Genomic DNA, 27,126 nt, shown 5'->3' with positions numbered 1-27,126 from the left:
AGATATGCAAAATCATGTAATCCAGCTTTCTATATATCACACTAGGAATAGCAGTGATTACTATAGATCACTGTGTGCAATGGCTTCATCTCCAATACACTGTCTTCAGTCTCTTGGAGCCTTTCCAGTTAATAGTTTCCAGTCTTCACCTCTACCCATATGTGAATATTCACTGCAAAGTCAGTAGAAGATATGTTTAACTTTTTTTTTTCAGGGCAAGGGTAGTTACACAGGTAGTAACTGGAGCACAGGCCTTATGAGGAGCGGCTGAGGGAACTGGGGTTGTTTAGCCTGGAGAAGAGGAGGCTGAGGGGAGACCTTCTCGCTCTCTACAGCTACCTGAAAGGAGGTTGTAGTGAGGTGGGTGTTGGTCTCTTCTCCCAAGTAGTTAGTGATAGGACGAGAGGAAAGGGGCTCAAGCTGTGCCAGGGGAGGTTTAGATTAGATATTAGGAAAAATTTCTTCACGGAAAGGGTAATCAAGCATCGGAACAGGCTGCCCAGAGAGGTGGTGGAGTCACCATCCCTGGAGGCATTCAAAAAACGGGTAGACGTGGCACTCTGGGACATGGTTTAGTCTAGTCTACCCTTGACTGGTTTAGTGTGGACTTGGTAATGTTAGGTTAGTGGTTGGACTGGATGATCTTAAAGGTCTTTTCCAACCTAAACGATTCTATGACTCTATGATTCTATAAAGATACCAAATAAATTCTCTACTATGTAACTGTTTTGTATATAAGCCTGTCATGCACTGGCAATGACATCTGAAAATTTAATTGTGAGATATTGCTGAAAGAAAAAAGGGAGAAAAAAAGAAAATACTGTATTTAGATTAAATGCTAGTCTTGACTGTTATTGAATAAAATTTTTGTATGATTAACATTTTTTTAAATCCCTCAATATTTATATTGGTTCACAGTAAAATTAGTTGAGAATTACTTTGATTTAAAAATAACAAATTTTCAAAACTAAAGGAAAAGGTTAACAAAGTCAATTGAACTGAAAAGTGAGGTATAGCAAAGGAAAATAAAAGAAACTAGTAAAAGGTTATTTAACCATACACATTAAAAAAGAATAAGCAAAGAAGGACTACATACACTCTGCGCTGAATTTGAGGACACAAACTAAATAAGCCTTTACAATAAAGTGAAAACTGCCTCTTTTTTTTTTTAGTAAGAATGGTGACATACAGTGATTGGGAAATGTCAGCACTGTTGACAAGAATGGACTATGGAATGGGAAATTTAAAATGGAAAATCAGAATGGGATGAAGAGTGCACTGAAATACTAAACCCCATGTATCTTACACCAAAGCAACACTAGGTAATGTTTTTGAACAAATTTTAAATGATGGACAGTTATCTCCAGATATATACCGCTAAACAGAAAAAAAGATTACCAGCATCAGTTTACTGCATATACATGGCACAAGGTATCCAGACTCGCATTGTTCGAGTACCCAATCTCCTCCATGATAATGAGAATTCATCTTTGTAGGCAAGGAAATTACAGTAGCTCTAATCTATCCAAGCATTATTTGAGAAATTAGTAGATAAAATGGAGAAGTGGATTAGTGCAACACTGTAGACTAATAAAATAGCTACCTAAATGGGATATTATACACTTTTGCAGAAATGAGAAGTATTAATTTATAGGGATACTAGCAAGTTTCTCAGGAATCAATGTTGGAATTTATCTGGATTTCATATTTTCATCAATACACAGCATCAAGTAGGTAATTTCTGTAACACAGTCGCTAAGAATTGTCAAGGTATAAGAGGATCAGAAAATCCATAGTAGAAAAGGTATAATACATAAAAGCATAAAGTGCAAGGAAATGCATTTTTAAAATACTACCAAAACTTAATGCTATGAACAGAGAATTTATCACTTGAAAAAAAATAGCAGAGTGAGTCATCAATGTGACTGTAAGATGCACCAGGAGAGAGATTTCTAAGTAGAGAAATTTTACTGTCAGTGTCCCAGAGTTCAGAGAGACAACTTTTTAAATGCTGCACAAAGTTCTGGTAATCATATTCAAAAAAAGTTTTATTGAAACTAGAAAAGGTCCTGAGAAAAACAACCGTGATGATTAGAGGAAATTGAGAAAAAGTTGATGTAGGAGAAAATGTTGAGAGAATGTCTGATTTTGTTGATAGATACCAAGGAGGAAAAAGACATATCTAAGTAAATAAATGATGGCTTTGGGATACACATATACAAACTAACCATGACTAGGCTTAGAATAGAAATTACAAAACAGTTAAGACAAACATCAGAAGAAGGACTCAAGCTCTACAGCATCCCTCCAGTGGAAGCTGTAATGACTGTAGATAACAAGTTTTAAAATGAGATATAGTAATTAAATGGAATTACTTACCTAATTGTGTGGTTTTTTTCTAGCAGGGGGCTAAACTAGATAAACTGAAACTTCCTGGGACTGTGATCTATATGTTATGTTGCTGTTTCTTTTTTAGTAATGGCAGGATAAAAACTGAATTCCTTCTAGAAGAATGGCATAATCTATATAAAGCCCTTGAATGACTGCTGAATTATTTTCTATCCTGTTCTTTACACATTATTTAATATGCTTGTCACTTCCAAGTATATTTTATCCTGACTTATTCAGAAAGACTCTATGCCTTTTGCAGTTAATTTGCAGAATTAAGCTACCTATATAAAGTAGCTCGTACTACTGCTCATGGTGTTTTTCCCTCTGTCAATCAGTACGTTGCTCTAGTCACCAGCATTTTGAGGTTCTCTCTTCAGCCTTCTCCAAGCTTACCTAATGAAAGAATTTTCTTTTATCTGCATATCTCAGCCCCTTAATATGCTATATCTTCTCTGAACCATTAATGAATATATAAACGCTATGACAGTATGGTACATCTCACTCAACATTTTATCCTGCTCTGTGGTGACCGTTTTATTTCTTCTCTTTCAGTTAACATACTGAAATTAGAAGGAAGTCTTTCTGTTAATATAACAATCATTTCACCACTTGCTGTGGTCTCTGCTAATTGTAACCTCAGGCAGTACCTCACATCTCACCTTTTGAGTGCTTAGTTTGCTCAGTAACCCTATAATAAGCATCTGATTAAAAGTTCTTGAACCTTGATCTGAAAAAATTAAGGTGCTGTGAATGCACCACAAGGTGCTGTGAATCCAGCAGAAAGGCTGTTAATTTGCCTATCTAACATTTAGACATTATTTACAGCATAGAAGCCTGGTACTCAGAATGCTGTATGGCATTTAGTTGGATTCTAGTAGTTTTGAGCTTCATTTTCCAAACATAGGTTTTATTTCTGTATTGACATGTAAAAGGATGACAAAATACCTTTGAGACTCTTCACTTGAAGCAATTCTAAAACATGCGAAGGAGGATGCCAGAAAATGTGGAGATGGAGGGAAGAACATCAGAAACAAGGCCAGCATAGGAAATAATACACAGCTATTTGGTGCGAAATATATTAGACAACGTATGTTGCCTTAGGGTTGCAATGTTAGTTTATTACATAGAATACACTGCTTCAAACAACAGAAATGTATCAGTTATTTATGGGGAAATATATCTGCCACTGGACTCCTAAAAAGAATTGAAGAGTGCTTCTAGGTTTCCTGCCTGTACTGCAAAACCCTTTTGCTCCATATCTAACTTCTACTTCCCTCCCATGTACCTTGTGTCCCACAGGGAGAAAATCAAAGCCTCTGGGCAAAATGGATTTGTGTCAGCCTTTAATTAGGTCCCCAGTCTGGATAACCAAAGGATTATGATCCAGGGCTTATCGTAGCATGTACAAGCTACTAACTAGCCAGTTAGTCTAGACACAGCCTCCAAGAGTACAGAATGGCCAAATTCTCATTCTCTAACTGAAAAATACCACCCTCCTTCTTCAGGTATATCTCTGACTTCATTGACATTGAAGCAAGGTACTATGCAGTGTTAGGGATTAAAATCTGAAATACTCTGCCTAATCAAAATATACATTAAACATTTCTCAATTTTATATTTAAAATCATTTACTGAAAATTACAAACTATATATAAGTGCTTACTATGCACACATAATATTAAGAAATGCTGTAAACAGGTATCCAAAATAATTCTAATAACAGACTGAAAGATCCTGAAACATATTGCATATGCATCGGATTCTTATAGTACAACTTATTAAAAAAAAAACCAACCAAACAAACAAAAAAAAACCCCAAATCACAAAAAAAACCCAAAAAGACATGGACCACCTTTAAAGTACATAGGTTAAAGAAGAACACATGACTAAAACATGTAGTGTATGTAGAACAATTTTAAGAGTAAGTGGTGCTTCCTCAGAAGAGAATATGGCAAGTGAAGTCAGGAAGTCCATTGACACAGTCTCAGTTCCTGTGTAATCCTAGTGTGAATAAATACTCTCCTTTTCTAGTATCCTCTGCGTAAAAGAGAAAAACTTCATTTGGGGTCTGGATGATCCTATATACAGACTAAAAGATCTCTTTACTCACATAAATGTTCTGAAATTGGCCTTTAAAAACTGAGATAGCAATTTGATAATGTTAATCTATATAAAATTAACATGACTTCTGTTTCCTACTTTTCATTGCATTACAGCACTTGAATAGTATTTCTTTCTTTTCATTTAAAATTAAACATATCAGTTGATTCTGTTCTGGAAAAAGAAAGACAATTCTCAAACCCTTTCTCAAATGTCATGAAATATAGGAATCTTATCTTAGAACTCAGGCAGGTATTTCAAATTTCAGTTCTCTGTTCTAACAAGCAGTAGTCGTTTTGCTGCAAATTAGATGGTTGGTATATAACTGAATACCTCTGAACAGACTACATTTCAGGGAAAACCTGGTTTTTAACCAAGAAATCACTGTCTTAGAACAGCTTTTCTTCCTATGTTGGTTACCATCAAAATTTAAGTACTCATCTGTATTTCAGCAATAACGTACAATTGCGATTTATGTTTATCTAAGTCTGGGCTGTATTCACATTAGGAGTTTTATTGGGTGTGGCATTCAGCAGTTTATTTCATGATTTTTTTTTTTTCTGAAGATGTTTTCACTAATCTAATGTTATAGAAATTCCAAGATCTCTATTACAAGTCTTTTTCATCTTTACTGTTTCCATTGTCCATCGTACAAAAGCCAACTTCCTCTTCTTCTTCTTCTTTTTCTTCTTCTTCTTCTTCTTCTTCTTCTTCTTCTTCTTCTTCTTCTTCTTCCTCTTCTGTAGAAAAGGCATTTTTATTTTTCAGATTTTCAGAGGCATTATGTTCAGTGTTATTTAAAGAAGTGTCACACTTCAGAAATGTTTCAGAATGACAGGTTTCTGCTGGATCTGCCAACATGGGAGAAAATTTTTCTCCTACAATATGAATTAGGCTTATTCTTAGGGTTTGGCATATTTTAGGCTTTCTATTGGGTGTCTCACCATTTGTGCCTATCACAAGGACATTGGGTATGTGTTTGGATACATTATTTTGACAGTTGCTGATTTCCACGGGTTTTACATTCATATCCTCTGTAACATGTAACTTCCCTAAACTGTTTTTGTCTTTCAGAGTTGAAGATGCAAGTATTCCAAAGTTACTAATAAAATCTAAGGTGTTATTAGCATAAAACCTATTAAAAATATTATTGGCAATCTTACTGATACAGTTATTCTTCAGAGTCACATGATTATTTTTGTCTGTTATTAAATCTTCACCTGACCATTGTAAATGTTCACTCTTTTTGGCCAACAAACGTGGGCCCAGCTGGTTCTCAATGTCAGATGCCTTTTGGTAGGCATATCCTCTCTGTTCCTCATTAATTGGTGTTACTGTCACCATCAGTATTGGACAATGTTGGCCACATATAGCATGGAGTTTATCCAGAGAATCTTCTTCCTGAAGAGCACTTCTGTTGGCATTACTAACATCAGTTGGCTGAGACTGTATGGGTTCATCATTTAAAGGCTGTTCCAATGGGTGCACCTTGTTATCAGGCAATCTAAATTCTACAGATGTAAAGGCTGGACAATTGTTATCAGCCTGTGTAGAAAGATGTGTGGAAGTAGAAAGTACCATGACTGATGGTGGGATCTTTTCTTTGTTTGCTGCAGGAGAGGAAGTGCTCTTACCATTGTGGTTACTTAAGTCATCCTGAAAGGGGTCTGAATCACTATTATGAGGCATATTGAAGTAGTTGCAAAAATTGTCAGAGGGTTTAGCTATGTCTTCAAGTTCTGAAGAAGAGATTTCATTGAGGACTGGGTACTGATTCAGATTGCCAAAGTGCGAGTATGGAACATCATCACTGTTAGTATCAAGGACTGTGTCTGTTGATGTTGTATCCAAATTATCATACATTCCAATCCGTTCAGGTGGTGATCTTCTTATCAAATGATTTTCTTTTAGAAGCCATTTGCCTTTATCTATCAATATTCCTTCATCTGCATTATCTTGTATGCTAGGTTGATAATGTTGCTTTGAAGATTCCCCTGAACGGTCATTAGTATAACTTGTCTCTTCTCTGTTAAGAGTAGGTTGTAGTGTTGGTAGAGAAGTATTTTCTCTTCTCAATATAGTGTCATCTTTGTTTATGTTTACTGGAAATTCTTGTGATGGTAGTGAAGAATGTGACAATTTCTCTGCAGAACAAGACCTGGGTTCTTGAGAAAAATAAATGTTTTTTTCCACCACTGCAGAGTGGAATTCTTCTTCTTGAAATACTTTTGACATATAAGGAAATCCTTTGTGAAAATCAGGCTTAAATGAAGCTTCTGTCTTGCCATAAAGTTGTTCAATAGTTCGTTTTACATAGCCAGTATTATAATGTTTTTCAAGCACTGCTTCCTCCCCGCTTTCATTGGTCAAATCACTGGATGCTCTAAAGTTATAATCACTCTCTTCAGTATCTGGTCTGTAATCTGACCAGTCTGAAGTAGCAGGACTTTTTAAGCATTTTTTTAATTGAGAAGTGTCTGAACACATTTTATTCTCCAGTTCTTCTACTTGCAATTTCTGTTCTTCTTCACTCATATCACTTTCTGTAATTTGCTTTGATTCATAACAAAATGATAATGGAGAGACTGTAGATAACCTCTCAGAGGTTTCCTCACAAGTTTCTGCATCTTCCTTGTCTTCCTGTACAGAATAATCCTCATTATTATATTCTACAGAGGCTTCAGCAGCTAGTTTAAGTTGATTATTTGTTTTTTTGTCACTATCTGCTGACTTTGGATCAACTTTCTCATCTTCACTTTTATCAATAGTAACACATGTAATATCTTTTTCACCTTCTAACTCAGAAGTATCCTGATCTAAAGTACAATTTTTATCATTAGAAGTTACACTATGAACTGTTGAGTTAGGTTCTACTGAAGTTTCTGACTCTTCATTAATGAATGATGTATCAGTGATTTTATCTTGAGATTTTTTATATAGGTTATCAGGCATTTCTTCATTTCTTTCAGGTGTCTCTATAGCTGATGCAAGGCTACAGGTATTTGAATTAGTATTGGCATATTGACCATCTAGCTGTGCTTTGGGAGCACTCAAGTCTAAAGTCTCTATTTCTCTACAAAGACCCTTCTGTGTACCAAAACAGCTTTCTAATTCATCAGTCAATTTTAGAGCTTCTTCAGAATTTACACTGTCATTTGGAATACAAGGCTCAACTGATTTTTCATTTTCATGCAAGGGTATACCATTATGAATTTCTGATATGGGCATATTTTCATGGCAATGCATGGAGTCCTGTTTTTTGAGTTCCCTCCCAAAGTGCAATACCTTATTTTCTGTTGATCGTTGAAAATGTGAGAAGGCAGCCTTCAGTTCATCAACTTTTTCTATGACTGTAGTTTGTTTCAGAAATTGTAACTGTGTAAATATTTCAGAACAGCTACAGGTAGTTTTTTGCATATCATCTTTGATTGTCCCAATCAAACTGTCTCTGAGATTCAGTACAAGTAGCCAAGCTAGGAGGGCATTGGAGGAAGAACCAAAAGCTGAAGAAGAAAGATCTGAAAGGCTGCAAGCTTTTCCTATACATCCATTATGTTCTTTCTGGAGACCAAGCAAAGCTGATTGTAGTTCATGCAGCAACATGCTCGACATGCAATTATTCTGAACACCAATTCCCATTTTCTCATTGACAATTGCACAATCAACTTGAACAGCAACTTCAGACTTTTTTCTTTGACGTAGGTTGGTATCTTGAATATCAGATTCTGACATCTTTTTACCATTGTCATGTGTTTCATGAAACAAGTGCAGCTTACCATCATGATGAAATTCTGACTTTAGTGAATACTTGGCTGCTTCTACTATAGTTGTATTAGCATGAATCAAAGAGTCAGTTTGTTTTTCACCCGAATCCTTGGCTGATTCTTCTAAAGTTCCCAATTCACAAGTAGGATTTAATGCTTTTTCTGCTAGATTATGTTCAACCAGATGGTTTTTTCCAGTCACATGCACTTTATTTGTGATAAATCTTGTTTCTTTATCTATAGAAGGATCAGTATTTTCTTTAGGAAAATGACAGACACTGCTATTCTCTACATTCCCTTCCTTTTTATTTATAGGGGGTAAGACAGAATTTGGTAACAAGTTTTTCAGCCAAGTTTGGACATAGTTTTCAACTGAATGCCCAACACCCTTGTCTTGAAAATCCTCCTGGTTTAGAGCCTCTGGTGTAATGGCTTTCTCTGACATATTTAACTTATTTACAGCTTTACTTAGATTTTTCTTCATCCCCTTTTGCTTTTTCTCTTTCTTTGATGGCAAATGTTCAGAAATATTCTTTTCCTTTTCTTTTTCAAAGTTAAGATTCTTTGGGATTTCTGACAATGGCTTTGAAATCACTGATGAGTGAGGCGTCTGTTCAAAAGAACTGGTTGTGAGATGTGTGCCTTCTTTCTCAGTACTTAATGTACCGTGACTGTGTTCAGATTCATTGTTTGAATCAACTGTCATTAGACCATCTTCACTCTTTGCAGATGAAACAATACTATTTTTTTTGCCTGACTTCAATTTTACCTTGGCCAACTTGTTATTACTTCTTGATTTTTTATTAAATGACAATCTGTTTTGTTTTACTGAATCCTGGTGATACAACTCATCTTCAGGACATACGCTTTTGTCTAAATTGACAGACCCATCATTGTTTTTTATAAAACATTCCGTTCTTTTTTTCTGAGGCATTTCGGAATAATTATCCATAGCCTCTGTTGTGGAATCCTTTGTGGTTTTGCTTGTGATATGCATTCCCTCACTTTTAATTGTCCCTGAAATTTCTTTATCTTTCTGATTTTCATATGTACCTTGCTCTAGAAATTTAGATGATTTTCTCCTCTTCTTCTTTTTGGTGAGGGAAGATGCAGATTGGCTGTCATCAATGAGATGTGTTGCCATCACAGATTCAGTCCTGACACTGATTTGATTCTCACTTTCAGTAACAGTTGTTTGATTTATTTTCTCAGTATGAGCTTTACTACATGGAGGTACCATCATCTTCATCTGGCTATGTCCAGGACAGGCTGAATGCACTGAATCTTGAGAAATAGGTAAGAAATCAGCAGCTTTGCTTTTTGTTTCTTCTTTTGATTGACATAATTCTGAATATCTTATGAAAGAACTCAGTGATCTTTTTATTTGTTTAAAATCACATGACTCATGGATGTGGTCTGCTGAACCTGGCCTAGCTGCCTGGTAAATTTTTGATGATGGTATGAAACCACTGACGTTAGCTTTGCAGGTTGATACTAAACTATTATATGTACCTTGTTCCACAACTGATTTCTCTAATATATTCTGTACCAATTCATCCTCGTCAGGCACTTCTAATGTCTTCCTATTTGTGGTTTCTATTAAATTACTATTTTTGTGGCTTACTTTATAAAGCATTTCTTCTTTTACATTCTCTGAAGAAAGCTTTAATAAATCATTGCCACTCATCTCACTAAAATTTGGATTACTGACACTTGATTTTTTCCTGCTTGAATGAGCTACCATGCAATATTCAGATTTATTTTCTCCGTTCTGTATTTCTTCACTGTAGGAAAACTGTCCTATTGTCTTCTCCTGAACCTCTTTCTCAGATACCAAGGTGACACTTTCAACTACTGCTTTCTTTTGTCTAACTCGCCTTGGCCCAGGGGTGGGAGGCCTATAAAAGTGAGGCCTGATATTATCCTCAGGTACATTGCTTACGTCTAGATCTGCAGAACTGTTCTTCTTACAGGTATTACAACCAGCAGTTTTTAAATCAGACTCTGATTCTTTGCCTGACACTTCTGTGTCAAATTGTTGTAATGAGTATCCCTCTTCTTTACTGTAGCTCTTCAAAAATGGAGCATCTTTTGGTTTTATATGTTCTGATACATTTGTATTGGATAAGCAGTCTTCCACACACATTGCAGAATGGCAGATGGTGGTGTTTTTGTCATCAGAAAGGCCAGCACGACTAACAGTGGTTGTCCATTTAATGGTTTCTTCCTCTTTAATTTTGAATCGAACTTTCATTTCCACTGTGATACTGCCATCTTGATTAAGGTGAACCGATTTCTCAATGTCATCTTCATACTGTGCCACAGATAAGTGTTCACCAGTAACTGACTGATTTCCTCCCATACCATTATGACTGTCAGGAACATAGGAAGAATCTGAGTTGTTATCATTTGAGTTGTTGTCATTGCTGGACCCTTTATCAGAAGAAACTGAGAATATCTGAGATCTTGAGCTTGAGCCCATTTCAGCTCTCGCTACGGATAATTACATTGAAAGAACCCAAATTCATTCAGTAGGTGGAAAGTAGAACAGATAAATATCATGCATAAGGATCCAGATGGTGAGACAGCAGACAGGCAGCAAAGGAAGAGAAAAGAAGAAAGAAGAAAAATTAGTACAAAAGAAGCTAATGAATTGTGTTTATTTTACCAGAGTATTAGAAAGCAAAGAGAAAAACATGGCTAATCTTGCTGTTCATTTAAGAAGTTGTTAGAGAGAGAAATATAAGCAATTTTTAATAAAGAATCAAGCATTTAACTACTTTTCCACTTAATTTTATTTTGCAATAGGTTATTTCTAATGCCAGAGTTATAGTATTATTTGAAGCTCCAAAGCCTAAAAAAGTACTAAATGCTCTCATTTTATACTTAGTTGGGAGTTGAGGTTGCCTTGAACCTTTCAAGGTATTCACAGGCCCTCAATTGTTTGGGCTTCAAGCTACCAACTTTATTTCTTCATGCCTTAGTGATCATTAATATATCATTTCCTATCAGTTCTTACAGTTAGTGCTAAAATGTGTCAGTCAAGGTGAACATATATCTTCCTAGGTTTAATCCAACAATCTACAGCATGAGTAATTACTGTGAGTAGTGTCACTGACATATGAATACACGGTTCAGATCCAATCCCCTGGACTGACCTTCTATAGAGAAGTAAACATTGAAGCACTTGAACTTCTTATAAAATCTGAATTTAAATCATGACATTCTGAGATACATTTTATGCTACAGTACTGCAGACGATGGCACAAAACTCAAAGCCAATGAGAATAATTCCAGACTTGAATGAATTTTGAGTATGGCCCATTATGTGTTTGCATACACATTAAATATTCCCAAAATATGTTTTCATTACTCTGTAATAACTCGGCTTTTAAAAAAATTATATTTCATCACTCTCTAGCAGTTGTCACTGAAGAGGTGAGAGATAAAAGAACAGGAGACAAAAATAAAGTTTTGCTCTCTTCCAAGAAGTTTTGCATGTGTGAGGGAAACAGTGCATGTACACCCACACAAAGACATCCACAACTGTTACTAATACCTAAATATGTAGAAGCCACCATTTAATAGAAAGGTTTCACTTGCAGAAAGGTATTTTAACACATGTAATATTAACTTATCTATATTGCTTGAATTTAAGCATTTCTTTTTGCTCAAGTGAGTCACAGATGGTCTCATATCAAGACTTTCACAGTTAACATATTACTGTTACAGATAAGTGTCTATAATTTCAGGCAGAGAGCCTTGCAAGTTTCCCAGGCATATATTTTACCATGAACTGAATCAGAAATAAAAGTTTGTGCTAACTCCTCTAACATAGACCAGATCTTATGCTTCCCAAAGTAAAAATCTCACCTTCTCTATCTCAGGAAAAGGAATTGGAAGAAAGTCCCTGAAATTTTATTTTTCAGGCTCTCACATCATCAATGATGTCTTCTACACAGGATACTTTTAAATTACTCAGGTTAAAGACAAAAAAGTGTTGGTTTTTCTCTCTCTTTCTGTAATTGCTATTAACTAAGGATTAGAAGGAACTTATCAGATTCTCAGCTGCTCACATTTTCTACCGTTGCAAGCCTCAATTTCTGGCTCAAAGCAAAATTTGGGTAGGATTTTTTGTTTCTGCAGAACTTTAATTCTCAAAATGTTCCTATTCATTCTCTCTTGACTTGTTAGTTATGCTCTGCAAAGAGCTCTCAAGCTGTGCAAGTCAAAGAACATGAAGGTGAGAAAAAATAAAATAAATAGTTTGGTGAGAACATGATAAAACTGCGAGGGACATGGAAGAAACTCCTTCAAGTAAATGGAAGCCAAGTGTCTTATGTATAAATGAGCTCCATGACACAGTCAAGATTACCATAGAAAGTCTCAGTACAGAAACAATTACAGTGTTCCCTGGACTCTCCAGTACAGCATGCAGCTGTATCAAGAGTACAAGGTACCTCTGGATTAAACAAGTTTCCCCCTAGACAGTACCTCTGCCCTACAGGATGCTGTAACACTAAGGATTCCCACACAACCTAAAGCTCTGGTACGGCAGCATTTTGTTCCCCTCAACCTCAGGCTATTCAGCTAGTCTGGCTTTTCTCCAAGAGTTCCTCATGTTCTTGATCATCCACTGGCCACTTCACACTCTTACTGACCTTGTCAGTGGCACAACTCCATGAGTAATCAAAGGCAAAGTACATATTTGTGTATCTTTTCCCAAACTTATCCAAAAAACATATATCACAGCCAGAAGGATATAGGAAAGGATGACACTGTTTAGACAAAAGCAGTTTCAAAAACATGATGAAACTGTGAGTAGATGGGTGCTGTAATGTTTTCCCTGTTTATGCGGAGCATGGGACATGGGGAAAAGTGAAAGTCATGACAATGACAAGTCAAACCTCCACTTGCTAAGGTAAGTTCTGAAAACTGCACAAGTTTTGCTCAAGAAATTCAGTCAATTAAGAGCCTGAAGTAGCGTGTGGTTTCTCTTTTACTACTGCTGTTATTAACTGCGACACCAAAAAATTAATGACAATCCAGTGCATTGAAATAAAATATAGATTTGCATCCATGTTCTAAATAAGTGTGTTTGAAAGAAAATATGCATATTAGCTGAGTACTTAGCAGAAACTTACGTTTTAAAAAGAACATTAACACTTTGATCTTTCTTATGCTTATAGAGCAGTCAGACCAGATATAAACAGTTTCAGCCAGCCTTTTTGAATATCCTTGATTCTAGTAAGATTGTCATGGTTTATGTATTATGCTGAGAGAGATAAACCAATTAATAAAATACAAATTAATTCAAAGAACTTACTATTTTCACTTTCTGACTTGGCGTTTGCTTTTGGGTACACACGATTTGCAATTCCAAGCAATTTAGCAGGCCGTGAATACCCAAGAGAATCATAATTGCTTCGTTTAAAAGGCTCTCTCCCTGCTGCGACTACAGCTCCAGAGCACAATATCAGGGCCTGAAGATTAGGAACCTGGAAAAAAAAAAGTAACATTAAAATCTCTGCCTTAGTAACCACAAAAATAATGTAAGAGATTTATCCCTTTCATGCTTTAATATCTTCACTTCTTAGTCTCTACATTAGTTTGCAGCAGGCTATTAAATATGTATCACAGCATGGAATTAATTTTTCAATTCCTTTAAGGCAATTCCTATCTCTGTGAGGGTATGTCTTGTTATATAAATATATTAAAAAAAGACTTCAAGAAGCAACTTGGATCCAGATCAAAATTTTCTTATAATTTAAGTGTTTGCATATGTACTTTTATTTCATTGTTGCACAGTGACTGTTGATACCCATGAAATAAGAATATGCATTTGGAGGTAGGTATACATATGAACATGTATTTGGAGGAAGAAAGGGGAAATTTAGAATACAACACAAGTACTTGACCTGTATTGCCACAGCAGAATAGGACACAATCACAGAACAATATACATTGGAAAAGACCTCTGGAGGTCATGTAGTCTAACCCTCTGCTCAAAGCAGGCCTGACTGGATCGAGATGCTCAGAGCCAAGTTTTTAATTTATGTTCCAAAATATATTGCAAGGTAAGGCTTACAAACTGCATTTCACTGACTTATAGGTGATATGGACAGTTTCCCAACCTAATACAGAATTTCACCAAATGGAGGGTAAACACAGTATTTCCCCTGAACTCTTGCAGCTCTGCATGGAATGCTCTTTCTATATACCTATTAGGTACAATCACAAGTGCTTTTCTATGGTTAAACAACACACAGATAAAACACTAAGTGAGATAAAATTATATAAAACAGCATGTAAAATGAAAATCAGGATTATTAGTGCTGCATCATCTGGGTTTAGAGGTGCAGAACCTGGTCCATGGTTTGAAAACTATAATAGACAATCAGGTGTCATAGTTCCAAGTCATTAATGGCAAACCACTCTGCATTTGTGTAATGACAAAATATGTGTGGCTATTAGATGTTATTTATCATATTTTTAAAACTTTAAAAATCTCAGATAAACAGCATTAAGACTAAAGGAAGTTTCTGTGTAAATGTGTAAAAATATAGAATTGAGAGCTTGCCTGAAAGAGGCCTGAGTAAGAAAAAGAAAACAGTTTTTTCATTATGACTTAAAGTAAAATGTCCTCACTTACTTCTCTCTGATTGCAAGATTCCAGTATATTTCCTTCAAGCTAGTAGCCTTTCTGAAGGGGAAAAGGCATAGAAAGGAAACAGCTGAAATTCAGCACATCAGATCTTACACCAGGCCAGTGTTCCAAGCTTAGAACTGACAAAATCACCTTTTTAATTAAAAACAATCTAGAAGCAATCATAGAAAAACTGTCAGTACTCATCTTTATTCTCACCTTTCTGCCATCAGTGGTATATAGTTTCACGACTGGATATTGCATTAACTCACTCATATAATCCAGAAAGGCCTCAAAGGTTTGTGTATTTTTCTTTCCCAGAACTATGGTACGCCTGAGCCTTACATCCCCATTTTTGAAAACAAGCATCTTTTTAGGAGTTGTTATTTTGCTTTCTCGATGGCCAAATCCATCTTCATTCTCCCTTGCTAATTGCACAGCTCGACGACGAGCACTGACAGGCCTACTGATCTGCCAGGGCAGAGGCTTTTTGCTAGCCTGTTCCAGGTTGATGGGCTTCATTTTCCTCTGATGGGAGCAAATATAAGATTTTCCATCTTCAAGATCCTCCAAATTGGTGATGTTGTGTCTCCCTTTCGGTGTACTAATATTCCTTACTCCAAAAGGTAATGGGACCCGTTTGGATAAACTATCCAGCAAGGCATCAAATGTTTTGTAAGACCGGTTATTAATGACCATTTTAATGCCATTAAACTGAGGATCTCCACTTTTATAGAAACAGATCCGTTTTGCCACTACAGGTTCAGTAACATTGAAAGGGCGCGTGGATAAACTCTGTTCACTCTCAGAGGAGTTTGGCTGATTCACCGAGTAACTAGTTGAAGGTGTTTCACTCATTTTGACAGCAATCTGGAAGAAAGAGGAGATGGATGTGAAACTTTTCTTATGACTAGTAATAATATGGTCTTCATTTTGAAAGGCGCAGAAAGAGAATTTATAAGAAACCAACAGCAGCAAGTTGTGCCAAAAATCATTGGATTTACATGGATCCAAGCTGTTATCTATGAATTCCACAAAGGCTCCAGTACTGTCGGATTAAGTTAGCATAGCTCTACTTGCAAATATTCCCAAAACTCTCCAATGTAATTCCAAATCTCTTAGCATTTTGGTACAGGAGACCTTTCCTTAGAAGAAGGCACTTTGTCAGTCCAGAATGATAATTAGATGTTTTCTTTCTTGAGGATGAAGCTAATGACAACATTTCATATTTAAGATATTAGCAAAATCCTTATTAGGAGGGAGCAATTTGTGCCTAGGCATGAGCCATATTCAGTCCAAAATAACAAAACTGAAAGACAATACAACTCATTCTGATCTCATATACTAGTTTTATACCAGGGCAAATCCACTGGAGTCAGAGAAAAGGCTCCTGATTTACTACACCATAAATTATACCAGAATAAGGCCGCAAAAATGTTTTAGAGTTAAGTTGCATCATAAATTGACAGATCATTTGCTTTTCTATTGTAAGTTTTATATTGTGTGATACATAAAGCACCACAATACTTGCATTTATACTGAGGGAAAATCTACTGATCAAATAAGAAATTTTTTAGTAAGAGAAAAGTTTTTAAATCCTTTATAAAGACACAAAGAATTCAGGTATTCTTCAGTAGAAGTAGCCTTTAAATTGGAACATTTAAATACTGGCCTTTTAAACAACAGGTTATTTCTGACAACTATGTCGATAACCTTCATGCTTGAAAATAGAGCACTGTCACTACAATCTTTCCATTTCAATCCAACCTACATACAGATACTGTAATGACAACCCTTTAAATGAATAAAATTGCTGTATCTTAATGACTGGCTTGCTTTGACTGGAACACAAGGTAGAAATGGCTAGTCAACTAATCAGCCTCAAAGAAGCAGTTTAGTAGAGTTTTACTGAAAAGCTGTATAGCAGTCTCAGGGAATATGTTTGTCATCAAATAATATAAATTAAATTCTTTGACAATGTCATCTTGATGTAGCTGCCATATTGAATAATGGAACAATCTCTTCTGGCTACTACATATTTTTCTTAATGAGGCTACAGAGAACAATATTTTAACTATTTTACTACTACATACATCAGTTCTGAAACTGATAAGAAAATGTTGCTATTTTTCAAGACAGTCAAGGTTCAAATAAGGTCAGATTTGACAAGATTTTATCTTACTGTGTTCTTACAGCTTTTCCAATAATGCATTGTTTTCAGCTTGACTGTTTTGCCTTCACTAAGAGTTAATAATTTTTTAAATGTTTGTTATTTTGAACAATGATCGGAGCACAGGAAGAAATGTCTCCTTTTAATACATTATTTATGCTGTGAATTGTACTCATTCTAAGTGCTAAAATTGAAAATAACCAAACAGGTCTGCACTAGAATGATGTACACAAAGATTGATTTAGGTAATCACAATTCCATTTAAAAAAAAAAAAAAAAAAAAAAAAAAACCAAACCAAAAAAAAAAGCCCCCAAAAAACCCTGCAAGTATTTAATTAAGGAATATGCAGGAAGAAATTTTCAAGCTTGGCTGCAGCAACTTATACAGCCCAGTCCATGATGGCTAGTGAAATGGCTTACTTTCTGTGGCAGGGAGGAGCTCCACTTCAACTGAAACCATGAGAGCTATAGGTGCTTATATTTTTTTGACAGATATATTCATTAGCTGCCTAAACTTTCATTACACTTCTAAACTAAGAAGTTGACAGGTGAGTTAGGACTGGGGACACAATTTGAACCAGCCATTCTATGCTTCATGAGTCATTCTGTTTATACTGATATTCCTAGAGGAAATCCGTAAGGGCATTTTTGTTGCTAGCTGCAACACAAACTTCCCTACTCTGTCTGCAGAGCAAATGTTCTACTCCAATGAAAGTAGCAGTGACAATAGTAAAGTTCTTGAGTGAACTAAATGTTGCGTTACCCCATTTCACTGGCCAAGAAGACTTGAGCTCACTAACAGAGTCCAGTCCAGGATCTCTGAGGAAGGGGAGAAAACTGTTAAGTCATCATCAATAACAGCCAGAGACAGAAATGAACAGACATAGCTCCTCAGCTACTCTGTACTATGACTTCTCACCCTTTATGAAAATGTAGTGGAATTTCATCTAACTGTATGATTATTCACTCTTACAGGAGACAAAATAGGTGGATTTTCTCATGAGACTAGTGATAATAATCAGTTTTGAATTAGCCTCTCAGAAGTTGTTCTAAATATTTGTATTTGTGTAAAACATTCAGTTATGTAAGCACCAACATTTGGAAGAGAAAAACAATGCATTTTACATAAAGATAATTATTAGACAGAGTCTTGACACTGTGGAAGTAATGAAATCCAAAACAAAGAGAGAATACACATATAAAGAAAAAAGACAATTTTCATTATAAACATGAAATAATTTGAATTCACAAAAGTAACTAAGAAGTTTTCCTTAGGACAACATAAAACGAATGATAAAACAGATAGTTTTGGCAAAGAACTGGTAGTTGCATAGCACACCATGTATGAAAGGACTGATGGTTGTATAGCACACAACGTATTAATACTCTCTAGTATTAATTTTAATAGTGGAAATTGTTTATGCATCTTTCAGATACCTTATAATTCCATCTTACAAATAGCAAATATTTCAACAAATGAATAATCAACATATTGTAGAAGTTACTATTTCACACTACTGCTGATCACACTGCAATAGCTTCATTTCATCTTAAACATAGTATCAATTTTCATACTTAAATGATTTTATTCTAAAATTAAGAAATAGCTGATATTACATGATACAGAATGTCTATTAAGATATTTTGGCAATTACAATGTTAAGAATTTTATTCTGCAGGAAAATCAAACTGAGTGCAGAATTGAATCCCTTTGCCTGCAATCTCATAAACAAAACCATTCATTCAAACCTGCACAAAGCTGCTAGATTTTATAAAGACACTAAGTGGAACACTTTATTCTAAATATATAATAATATGGCTAACATTATATATCTGGTAAGTATCGCATATAATTTCATCATACTCACCCACAGTTATATCCTATGTAAATAAAAGAGTAGTTAGCTTGTTTTCAGAGATTCATAAATTGTACTTGTGATTGTCTATGCCATACGACTTGAACATCCTTAGCCTTATTCCAAGTGCGCTCAGCTAGGAAACACATCATAATCCATTTGCTTAATCTCAGGTCATGTTAATCACCAGACCAGGTTCACCTCAGGTAGCCATTGTTCAGAGCAGAGTATCTAACATCTCATTCAGCAAGTCCTCTTATATTATTCTTAAACTCTGTCTACCTTTTAAATATTTCATTTATATAATTTTCTGTTCACTTAGATTGCTCAAGAGACTCACAGAACCACATAAAATAAAAATGTGGGTGGGGAACGTAGGTCATCTGTCTTCTTATCAGTGTAGGGTTATCCTCCAAACTAAGTTCTTTAGTGATATAAATTTTAAATATGTTAAAATGGAGCTTCTACCCCTCACCTTCTGACACTATTTATTAACTATCTTCTGGCATTAATTCTTGCTTTTGTTCAATCATTTGATCAAGATGATCGTCTTTGTGCTAAAGATTCTCCCATATTTTCTCTATTCAGATAACCACAATGAAAATAGTTCCACAGTTTCTTTCACAACACTCAATAAAACATGACAGTCTGAAGGAGTTTTGTCATCCATGAGGCATTCTTCATTTCAACTTGTTGGAAAAAGGGCAATCCAATGATTATACAGTGTGTGAATATAGTTTATGAAGAGACAGGAGGATTATATCTAACAGTAGCTTAACTATACCTCAGAATGTGGGGTTTTTTTCTTTTTCCAGTGGAAATACTATGTCCCCAGATGGTAACTGTTCCACTTAATTGCTACCAGATGTATAATCTGATTTGGAGCTTCTTTGCTTAATCAGGATTACAGCAAGCTCTCAAAACTAGCTGTGTAGAATAGCAGCAAAAACACGACTCAGTAGACACTACCACTCCATGCTGTAATGAGTTTTTAACTATTTTCCTTGGTAGAGAATTCAGCATTTATAGAAGTTTTAAAATACCGCTCCAGTTCAGCTTTCATAAGATGCATAGGTACAAACATTAAATGACAAACTTTCACAGATATTTTGCTATAAATATTGCTTTCTTAAATATTATGTTAATGTAATTATTTAGGCCCTTAATCTATCTTAGCTAATGTACTGCTTATATTCCAGTGAGTATTCTGTTGTTTACACTTGTTCAGAAGATAACAAGTGCAAATTCTATGTGTTGTTCTGATGTCTTATAACTTAACCACTTATACAGGATTTTTTATAGAGTTGGTTTTCTTTTAAGTGCAGGATTTAAAATATCATTGCTACACTCATTAGCTTTCTAGTGCATGCAAAGCCACTTTCAGCTAATCCATCAGTAGCTTCCATGTACCGCTAGAATTTGAGACCCAAGAGATAATACTTCTGGGACGTGGTGAAGATGATAAACAAGTGTCACCATTTGATGGTGTCAATGCCCCTTAATTCTCTAAGACTTCAAAAAGCTTACAAAGCTTCTGTCCAGACATATGTAACTTAAAAGCTCCATTGCATTCCTTCTTGTACTACAAACACTCCATATATTCTGAAAAGATAGACGAAATTGACAATTTAATAGTAAAAATAGTATCAATAAGAATTATGTTTAATTCAGACTCAAAGCAAACAAGCCATAAAAAATTATCACAGTCCTATAGCGATCAATATTGACACAAAAACGCTTTCATCCACTCATGTGGGCAGTTTGACTGACATCCATGGAACTACTAAAATTATGTGATAAGAAATTAGCCTTAATATTTGGAGAACAGTTGTGCTTTTAATATAAACCATTGGCAAAGAAAATTTGGGGAATATAAAATTAGTCCAGAAAATTCAAGAAGGCAAAATCAGGCCACATGAGAAAACATATTTGCAAGCAAGATTACAATTTTCTGGGTTGCTGTCATTCTCACTTTTGGATTACATGCCTGATTATCTCCAGAACACCTTCAGTTCTCAGTTCTGATACTAAACATTACATTTAACCTGTACTCGATATCCCTCTTTGTCCTGTTTTTTTGTAAGGGTTATTGACTGGTCAATAACTGAAATTATGACCATATCACTGTGAGGCAGTCACAAACTTCAGTTCTTGTCTCTCATGGAAAAGAAGAGAAAAGAGAAAAGCTCACGTTTGGCTCTTTGTGAACTCAGTGATAGATACGTACAAAGGAGCTACTCTAATGACCACAGGCATCAGTGGCAATTTTCCTCTTGATTCCAAAGGGTGTCCTCTAGGAAGACAGGAGCATAGAGATGGCCAGTTGAAGGTCCAGTGCCTTCAGTTAGCCTGAAACACCATTCCATATAGCAAAAGGCCTAGGTCAAGCACCCTAAGTAAATACTTGGCCTGCAGCCCCTGGGCTGAACCAAAGCTCAAGTGGAAGTTTTCAAAGTCAAGAGAAAGTTTCTAACTGACTCCAAAATTCTTTGTAACAGCCCAGAAAAGTACAGCATCAAAATAGTTGTAAAAAATATTTTTATCATTACTCTTTCTGATTTTGACTAATTACTCCTCCTTTTCTGTGGACTTTGCTTTAGTAACTGACCCAACACTTTCCACCTCGTTCTACAAGTCTTCAGTGTTTCTCAAGATCAGCATCATATCCAGCAACTGATGCCCAAGAAAGAAAAAATATGTTAGCAATTACATTATCATGTTTGCTGATATATTCTTTTTTCCTTGGCAGATAATCAGCGTCCCAGGTTGAGAAACATAAGCAGCCTTTTCTGCAGCATTATCCTGAGTCAGAGCAGGGTCAGAACTGTGTGCAGTGTGGCCCTCCCTGCCTGGCAATCCTATGGCTCTTGAATGACACCCTTTGTTTAAGTCGGAGACATATGGAACAACAGTTAACACTTGAGTATTTTTATCATTCAAGCGTGAGTCATTTCTTTAAAATCGGCAGTTGCTACACCAGTTAAACTATTACTGTTGACCTCATGCCCCAAGAAAATGCTGATAATGTGCCTTATATTTCCAAGTCCCTTCAACCTCTTATAACTCTGCTTTTTTTTTTTTTTAATTGGACTGCTCAGTAAGGAATGGAACTAGGAAACTGCTATCAAGCTAAAAAGGAAATTATCACATTAGAAGCAGGGGCCTGGGTCAAGTTCCCTTCAGTGTGCCCAGCCTGTTTACATCCTTTCCAGTAAAGCCTTCCAAAAAATGTGCCACTATTAATATGTTACTACTGATAAGATTTTTAGCCACTGCATTACAACAGCATTTTAGTGTTTGATATACATGAACTTCTTATCAAGTTAATCCCCACAGACTTTTATTCATTAAATTCTCCAACATAGATTTGATAACCAACAGCTGGGGGTGCAGAATGAGAAAAAAAAGAAAAAGTATGCCTCTGGGGAGGAAAACAAAACAAAACCCTGCTTTTAAGAGAGCTCTCCCTGGATGGTTAGATGGACTGCAAAACTCCTGTTTGAGCTGTTCTGGTTTTTGACCACCACTAAATTTAACTCAAATCTGAGTGCCTGTGTGTGTTCAGAAGATAGCTTCCTGTGGGAAATTTCTGGCCTGGCAGAAATACAGATTGACCCATCATCTTTAAGTGGGTTAGAATTTCATTCTGGAGTGTACAGCTTATTTCAGAGTTAAATGCATAATCATTCTTAGCTTAGTTTTCCTTATTTTCTTGCCTCAGGTGTATTTAACCATCTACACTTACCCTCTGTTCTGTAAGATATACTAACTGAAGGGAAGGGTCAGCCATATTTTCGTTTTTTCTGAGTATGGGCATCTGAAAAAAGAGCCATCCTAGACTGCATTTTGCTTTGTTTGTATTACATCTACATAATTCATTGTAATGATGTGTGAATGCTTACAGAGTGTCTCAAATTCTTTAAACTGGAAAAAAGAGTGACTAGAAATTTTTCCCTATCCCTAGTTTTCTTCTCCTACAACATTTCAAAAATTTCTTTTTTCCCCTGAATATTTGCCTTCATGACCCTCCCAGCCGTTTCACCATATTAATAATGCAGCCTCCTGTGCTGACCTTAATACACAATGATTTGTAAAAAACAGTTATGTTACGACTAACTGCAGATCTAATTGGTGCTGTCAGTTTATTAAAGATGACTTCTTCCTGTATTGGTTAGAAAACTCCTATGTGGACTTTAATGTTTTACTGAAAATTTCACTCATTAAGACAGCTAGAGTTGTTACACATTCTTTTTCTATACTCTTAACTTCCTTGTACTTCTTACTAATCTGTTAATTTATAACTATAATTCTTTGCATCTCCCAAAGAGCATGGTCAAAGAAAAGGATTAAACAGGCAGCACATGAGTTCCCTGGCCAGCTGTTATCAGCTTACCTTGAAATTTAACCCCATGTGCCTCAGTTTGTCTATCTGAAATTCTGTGCAATGACCTCTATTTCATAGAGACATTGTGAAGCATAAACTAAAGAAATCTCAGGAAGCTCCAGCAGCATAAGTGCCTATGAGGGACAAGTCTTTTGGTCCCTCCTGGAGGACATCATAAAACCCTTTGCTGGGGTCTGGTGTTATTTCTTTGAAGGAGTTCAGAGGTGTTTAGAGACAGTTCATAAATTGAGGCCAAGAAGTGAAAAAGACAAGGCTTAGACATATTACACAGCTTTGCCTCCTACAAATGCTTTAAAGTCTTTGATCAAAATTTACATCTTCAAACACTTGCTCTGATCTGCTGCCTACTCCTGTAGGCGCCCAGGCTCCTGAGGCTCCTGAATTGCTAACAGTACGGCTTTGCTGCTGGGCACGTGTACAACCATTCCAGCTCTGACAACACTAAGCTGCTTAGTGTCTTAGCTTTGGTGCAATGCACAGCTCGTCGCTGCTTTGCCCATCTTGCCTGAAGAAACCTGGCCGTCCCCTCTTACAGCCCAGGCAGCAAGCTGTTGCTGTCCTTCATTCCTCTGGCTAGTAGTTTAAAAAGAGCTCTCTTACCCTCCAGAGGTCCAGTTCACTGCCTCATTTAGAGCAACTATTTAAGTCCATATATCTCAGTTTTCAAGACAGTGAACTAGTTCAACAGTCCTCCTCCTATCTAGGTTTTGTGTAAGAAAAGACCGATCTGCGTACAACATCTAATTCTACAACACACTTCATAGCTACAAACGCCCAGTGGCGAGACACCCCTAAGTTTAAGCCTAGGTTTAGATACCCATTTCTTTGACAGACATGGAAACAGTACCAAATATGGATCCCGATCTAAAGGCCCTGCTTGTGCCCAGGATGCAGGAGCCAAGATATCTAACTCAAACCCGAGGATGCCCGAAGGAAACAAGCCGACCACCTCCAGTGTTGTATCACTGTGCCCAAATCCCCAGCACGAGTCTAGCTTACTCACTTTTGTTAACTCTAGGTGCAAGCAAGAAGATCTGAGAAAATACAGGTATGACTGAATTAGATTTAACTGTCATACTCGCAGTACTAGATGTAAAAAATGGAGCTGAATGCATGTTCCTAAAATCAACACATGATGCCCAGACTGAGTTTTAAGCCTGAAGACAGTCACCACTTCTATTACTGTAGCCCTCCAGGATAACCGAGTTTCCCCCTTCTGCGTTTATTCTCTCTTACCCTTGTATACGAATGTTATAAGTATATATTTCTGCATATCATAGAATCATAGAATGCTTTGGGTTGGAAGGGACCTAACCCCCCTGCAGTGAGCAGGGACATATGCATGTTTATATCTAACTAAGTATATATAGATACACAGATATACACACACACACTCTACTCAGATGTCTTCCGTTACTTTTATATCCTTTGGATTAAATTGACATTTTCTAGTGTCTTGATTGTATATTCCCAGAACTGTTGTTTCCCTTTAGTTTTATTTTGATTTGGAAGTACATTCTTCTAAACTTCTTCACATGCAGGGCCAGTATTTTACCAAAGGACTGACTTTATACATATATTGAATTTTGAGCCAATTAGATACATAATTTTATTTTTTTTTATGAAGACATCCAACCTGTATTTCTGCATTGTATTTTTGGCATAGTGCCCATTTCTAATCTCAGATAGTACTAAAAAGTGACATTAGATGGATAAAGACTTTTGAGTATATGCTCAATAAAAAATAGAAAGGCAATGTCCACCTCCTTCAAAAATAATCAAATCATATTAGATGTTATCACCAGCAAATGTCCATCTATCAATCTTTTCCTCTATCTAAATGAAGCCTCAAATGTTGTCAACATAAATTCTTCTACACACAGTAATATTGATTAAAAATTATACATAAACAAAACCGTACTACTTCATTTTAATGAAACTTTCACTAGTAAGACAATGTATTTATTTTTATTTAATAAATATATTTTGGTATTGATGTTATTCATTTTTAATCAAGTTATAATTAAATTACCAAAAGCAATAAAATTATTTGTAAGTAGGAAGTCTGTGAGTTAAATACATGACCACAGACAGAATGGGGAAAAGGATTGCTGCCGTCTTCAAGCAGTTCTATCAGTAACAAAAAATTAGAAGAGTACTTGAAAGTTTCATTATGCAAGGCACTGAAATGAGAGTAGATAAATGTTTCAGCTGGTTTCAGCTGGAATAGAGTTAATTTTCTTCCTAGTAGCAGGCATAGTGCTGTGTTTTGGATTTAGGAGGAGAAGAATGTTGGTAACACACTGATGTTTTAGTTGTTGCTAAGTACTGCTTATGCTAGTCAAGGACTTTTCAGCTTCCCATGCTCTGCCAGGCGCACAAGAAACTGGGAGGGGACACAGCCAGGGTAGTTGATCCAAACTGGCCAAAGGGCTATTCCATACCATATGACGTCATGCTCAGTATATAAACTGGGGGGGGTTGGCCGGGGAGCAGCGATCGCTGCTCAGGAACTGTCTGGGTATCGGTTGGCGGGTGGTGAGCAATTGCATTGTGCATCACTTGCTTTGTATATTATTATTATTATCATCATTATTATATTGTTATTATTATCATTACTATTTTACTTTATTTCAATTATTAAACTGTTCTTATCTCAACCCAGGAGTGTTTCTCACTCTCACTCCTCCAATTCTCTCCCCCATCCCACCAGGGCAGGGGGAGTGAGCGAGCGGCTGCGTGGTGCTGAGTTGCTGGCTGTGGCTAAACCATGACAATAAAGTACTAAATTTTTTTTTTTTTTTTGTATAAACGAAAGCATACGTTGGCAAAGCTATAGAATAAGTGACCCGCTAATATTTTTTTCTCTCTCTTAAGTTCCTTTAGTCAAATCATTTACTTTCTGCTTGACACAGATACAATCCAGTATTTTTTATTTAATAAAAATATTTTTGTATTGATGTTACTAATTTTTAATCAAGTTATAATTAAATTACCAAAATTTACCATATAATTTGTAATGGAAAGTATCTGTTCATTTCCCCACTTGATCAGACTGATCCCCAGAGTGACTCTTGTGGTCATTCTCCAGTGAAATAACATCACAAAGCCAAGAAAGAGCAGATGAGTTAACAACATATCACCTACCGTTAAAAACTAAGGAGAGGTCAGTGTCATGGAAAGGCCTGGCTGTCAACACATTTTTATAATGTTTCTGCTTCTGCTGCTCCATTACAGCAGAAAGTTGATGCATTTTCAAGCTTCCTCCCTCTTACTACTATTATCCTTCACTTGAGACAAAGAACTCCTTTTCTGTCCCATCAACTGTTAGTTTTTGAAATTTTCCCTTCATAAATTTTGTCACGGAGTCAAAATCTCAGAAAATTCATAAACAGAAAATAAAAAAAAACCCTACAACTAATTTTGAACTAACTGAAAAATTGTTTTCCATAATATTGAAATGTTTAAATTTGTACTTTTACTTATTGCAGATTTTGAAAATATATATGCTCTCTTTCTGCTTTTGCACATTCTATTCATCTCACTTCAGCTCTGCAGCCAACTACCCATGCTCCTCTTTCCTCTTGCCTAGAAGAGCATGAGCAGACCTGGAATTTTACCCAAATATATTTCGACTCTTTCTGCTTTACTTCCCAGGTGAGGAGGACTGTCACGCTATATCAGCAATGCCTGTACCAAGCATCTAGCTCATACTTGCTGTAAAGTGCCTGGGGAATGTGCCTGCATCTGGAAAGGAGGTATGCTCAGATGCTCCACTCCCCTTCAGGATTCAG

At 36.1% G+C, this 27,126-nt stretch overlaps 1 protein-coding gene across 1 annotated transcript in view; it reads right to left on the bottom strand.

The window, feature by feature from the left end:
• RP1 (RP1 axonemal microtubule associated) overlaps nucleotides 1–15,759 on the bottom strand; it is a 181,594-nt gene extending 165,835 nt beyond the window's left edge. Inside the window, exons 1-2 of the mRNA XM_075705067.1 lie at nucleotides 15,121–15,759; nucleotides 13,582–13,753 (exon numbers count right to left, since the gene is read on the bottom strand). Coding sequence (XP_075561182.1) covers nucleotides 13,582–13,753; nucleotides 15,121–15,759 — 811 coding nt within the window. The remainder of the gene's footprint in view (nucleotides 1–13,581; nucleotides 13,754–15,120) is intronic.
• Between the last annotated feature and the right edge of the window lie 11,367 nt (nucleotides 15,760–27,126).

The sequence above is a fragment of the Pelecanus crispus genome, chromosome 2 (genome assembly GCF_030463565.1).
Source record: "Pelecanus crispus isolate bPelCri1 chromosome 2, bPelCri1.pri, whole genome shotgun sequence".
Classification (NCBI taxonomy): Eukaryota; Metazoa; Chordata; class Aves; order Pelecaniformes; family Pelecanidae; genus Pelecanus; species Pelecanus crispus.
Note: the sequence above shows the minus strand (reverse complement) of the source record. Positions and strands in the feature narration are given on the sequence as shown.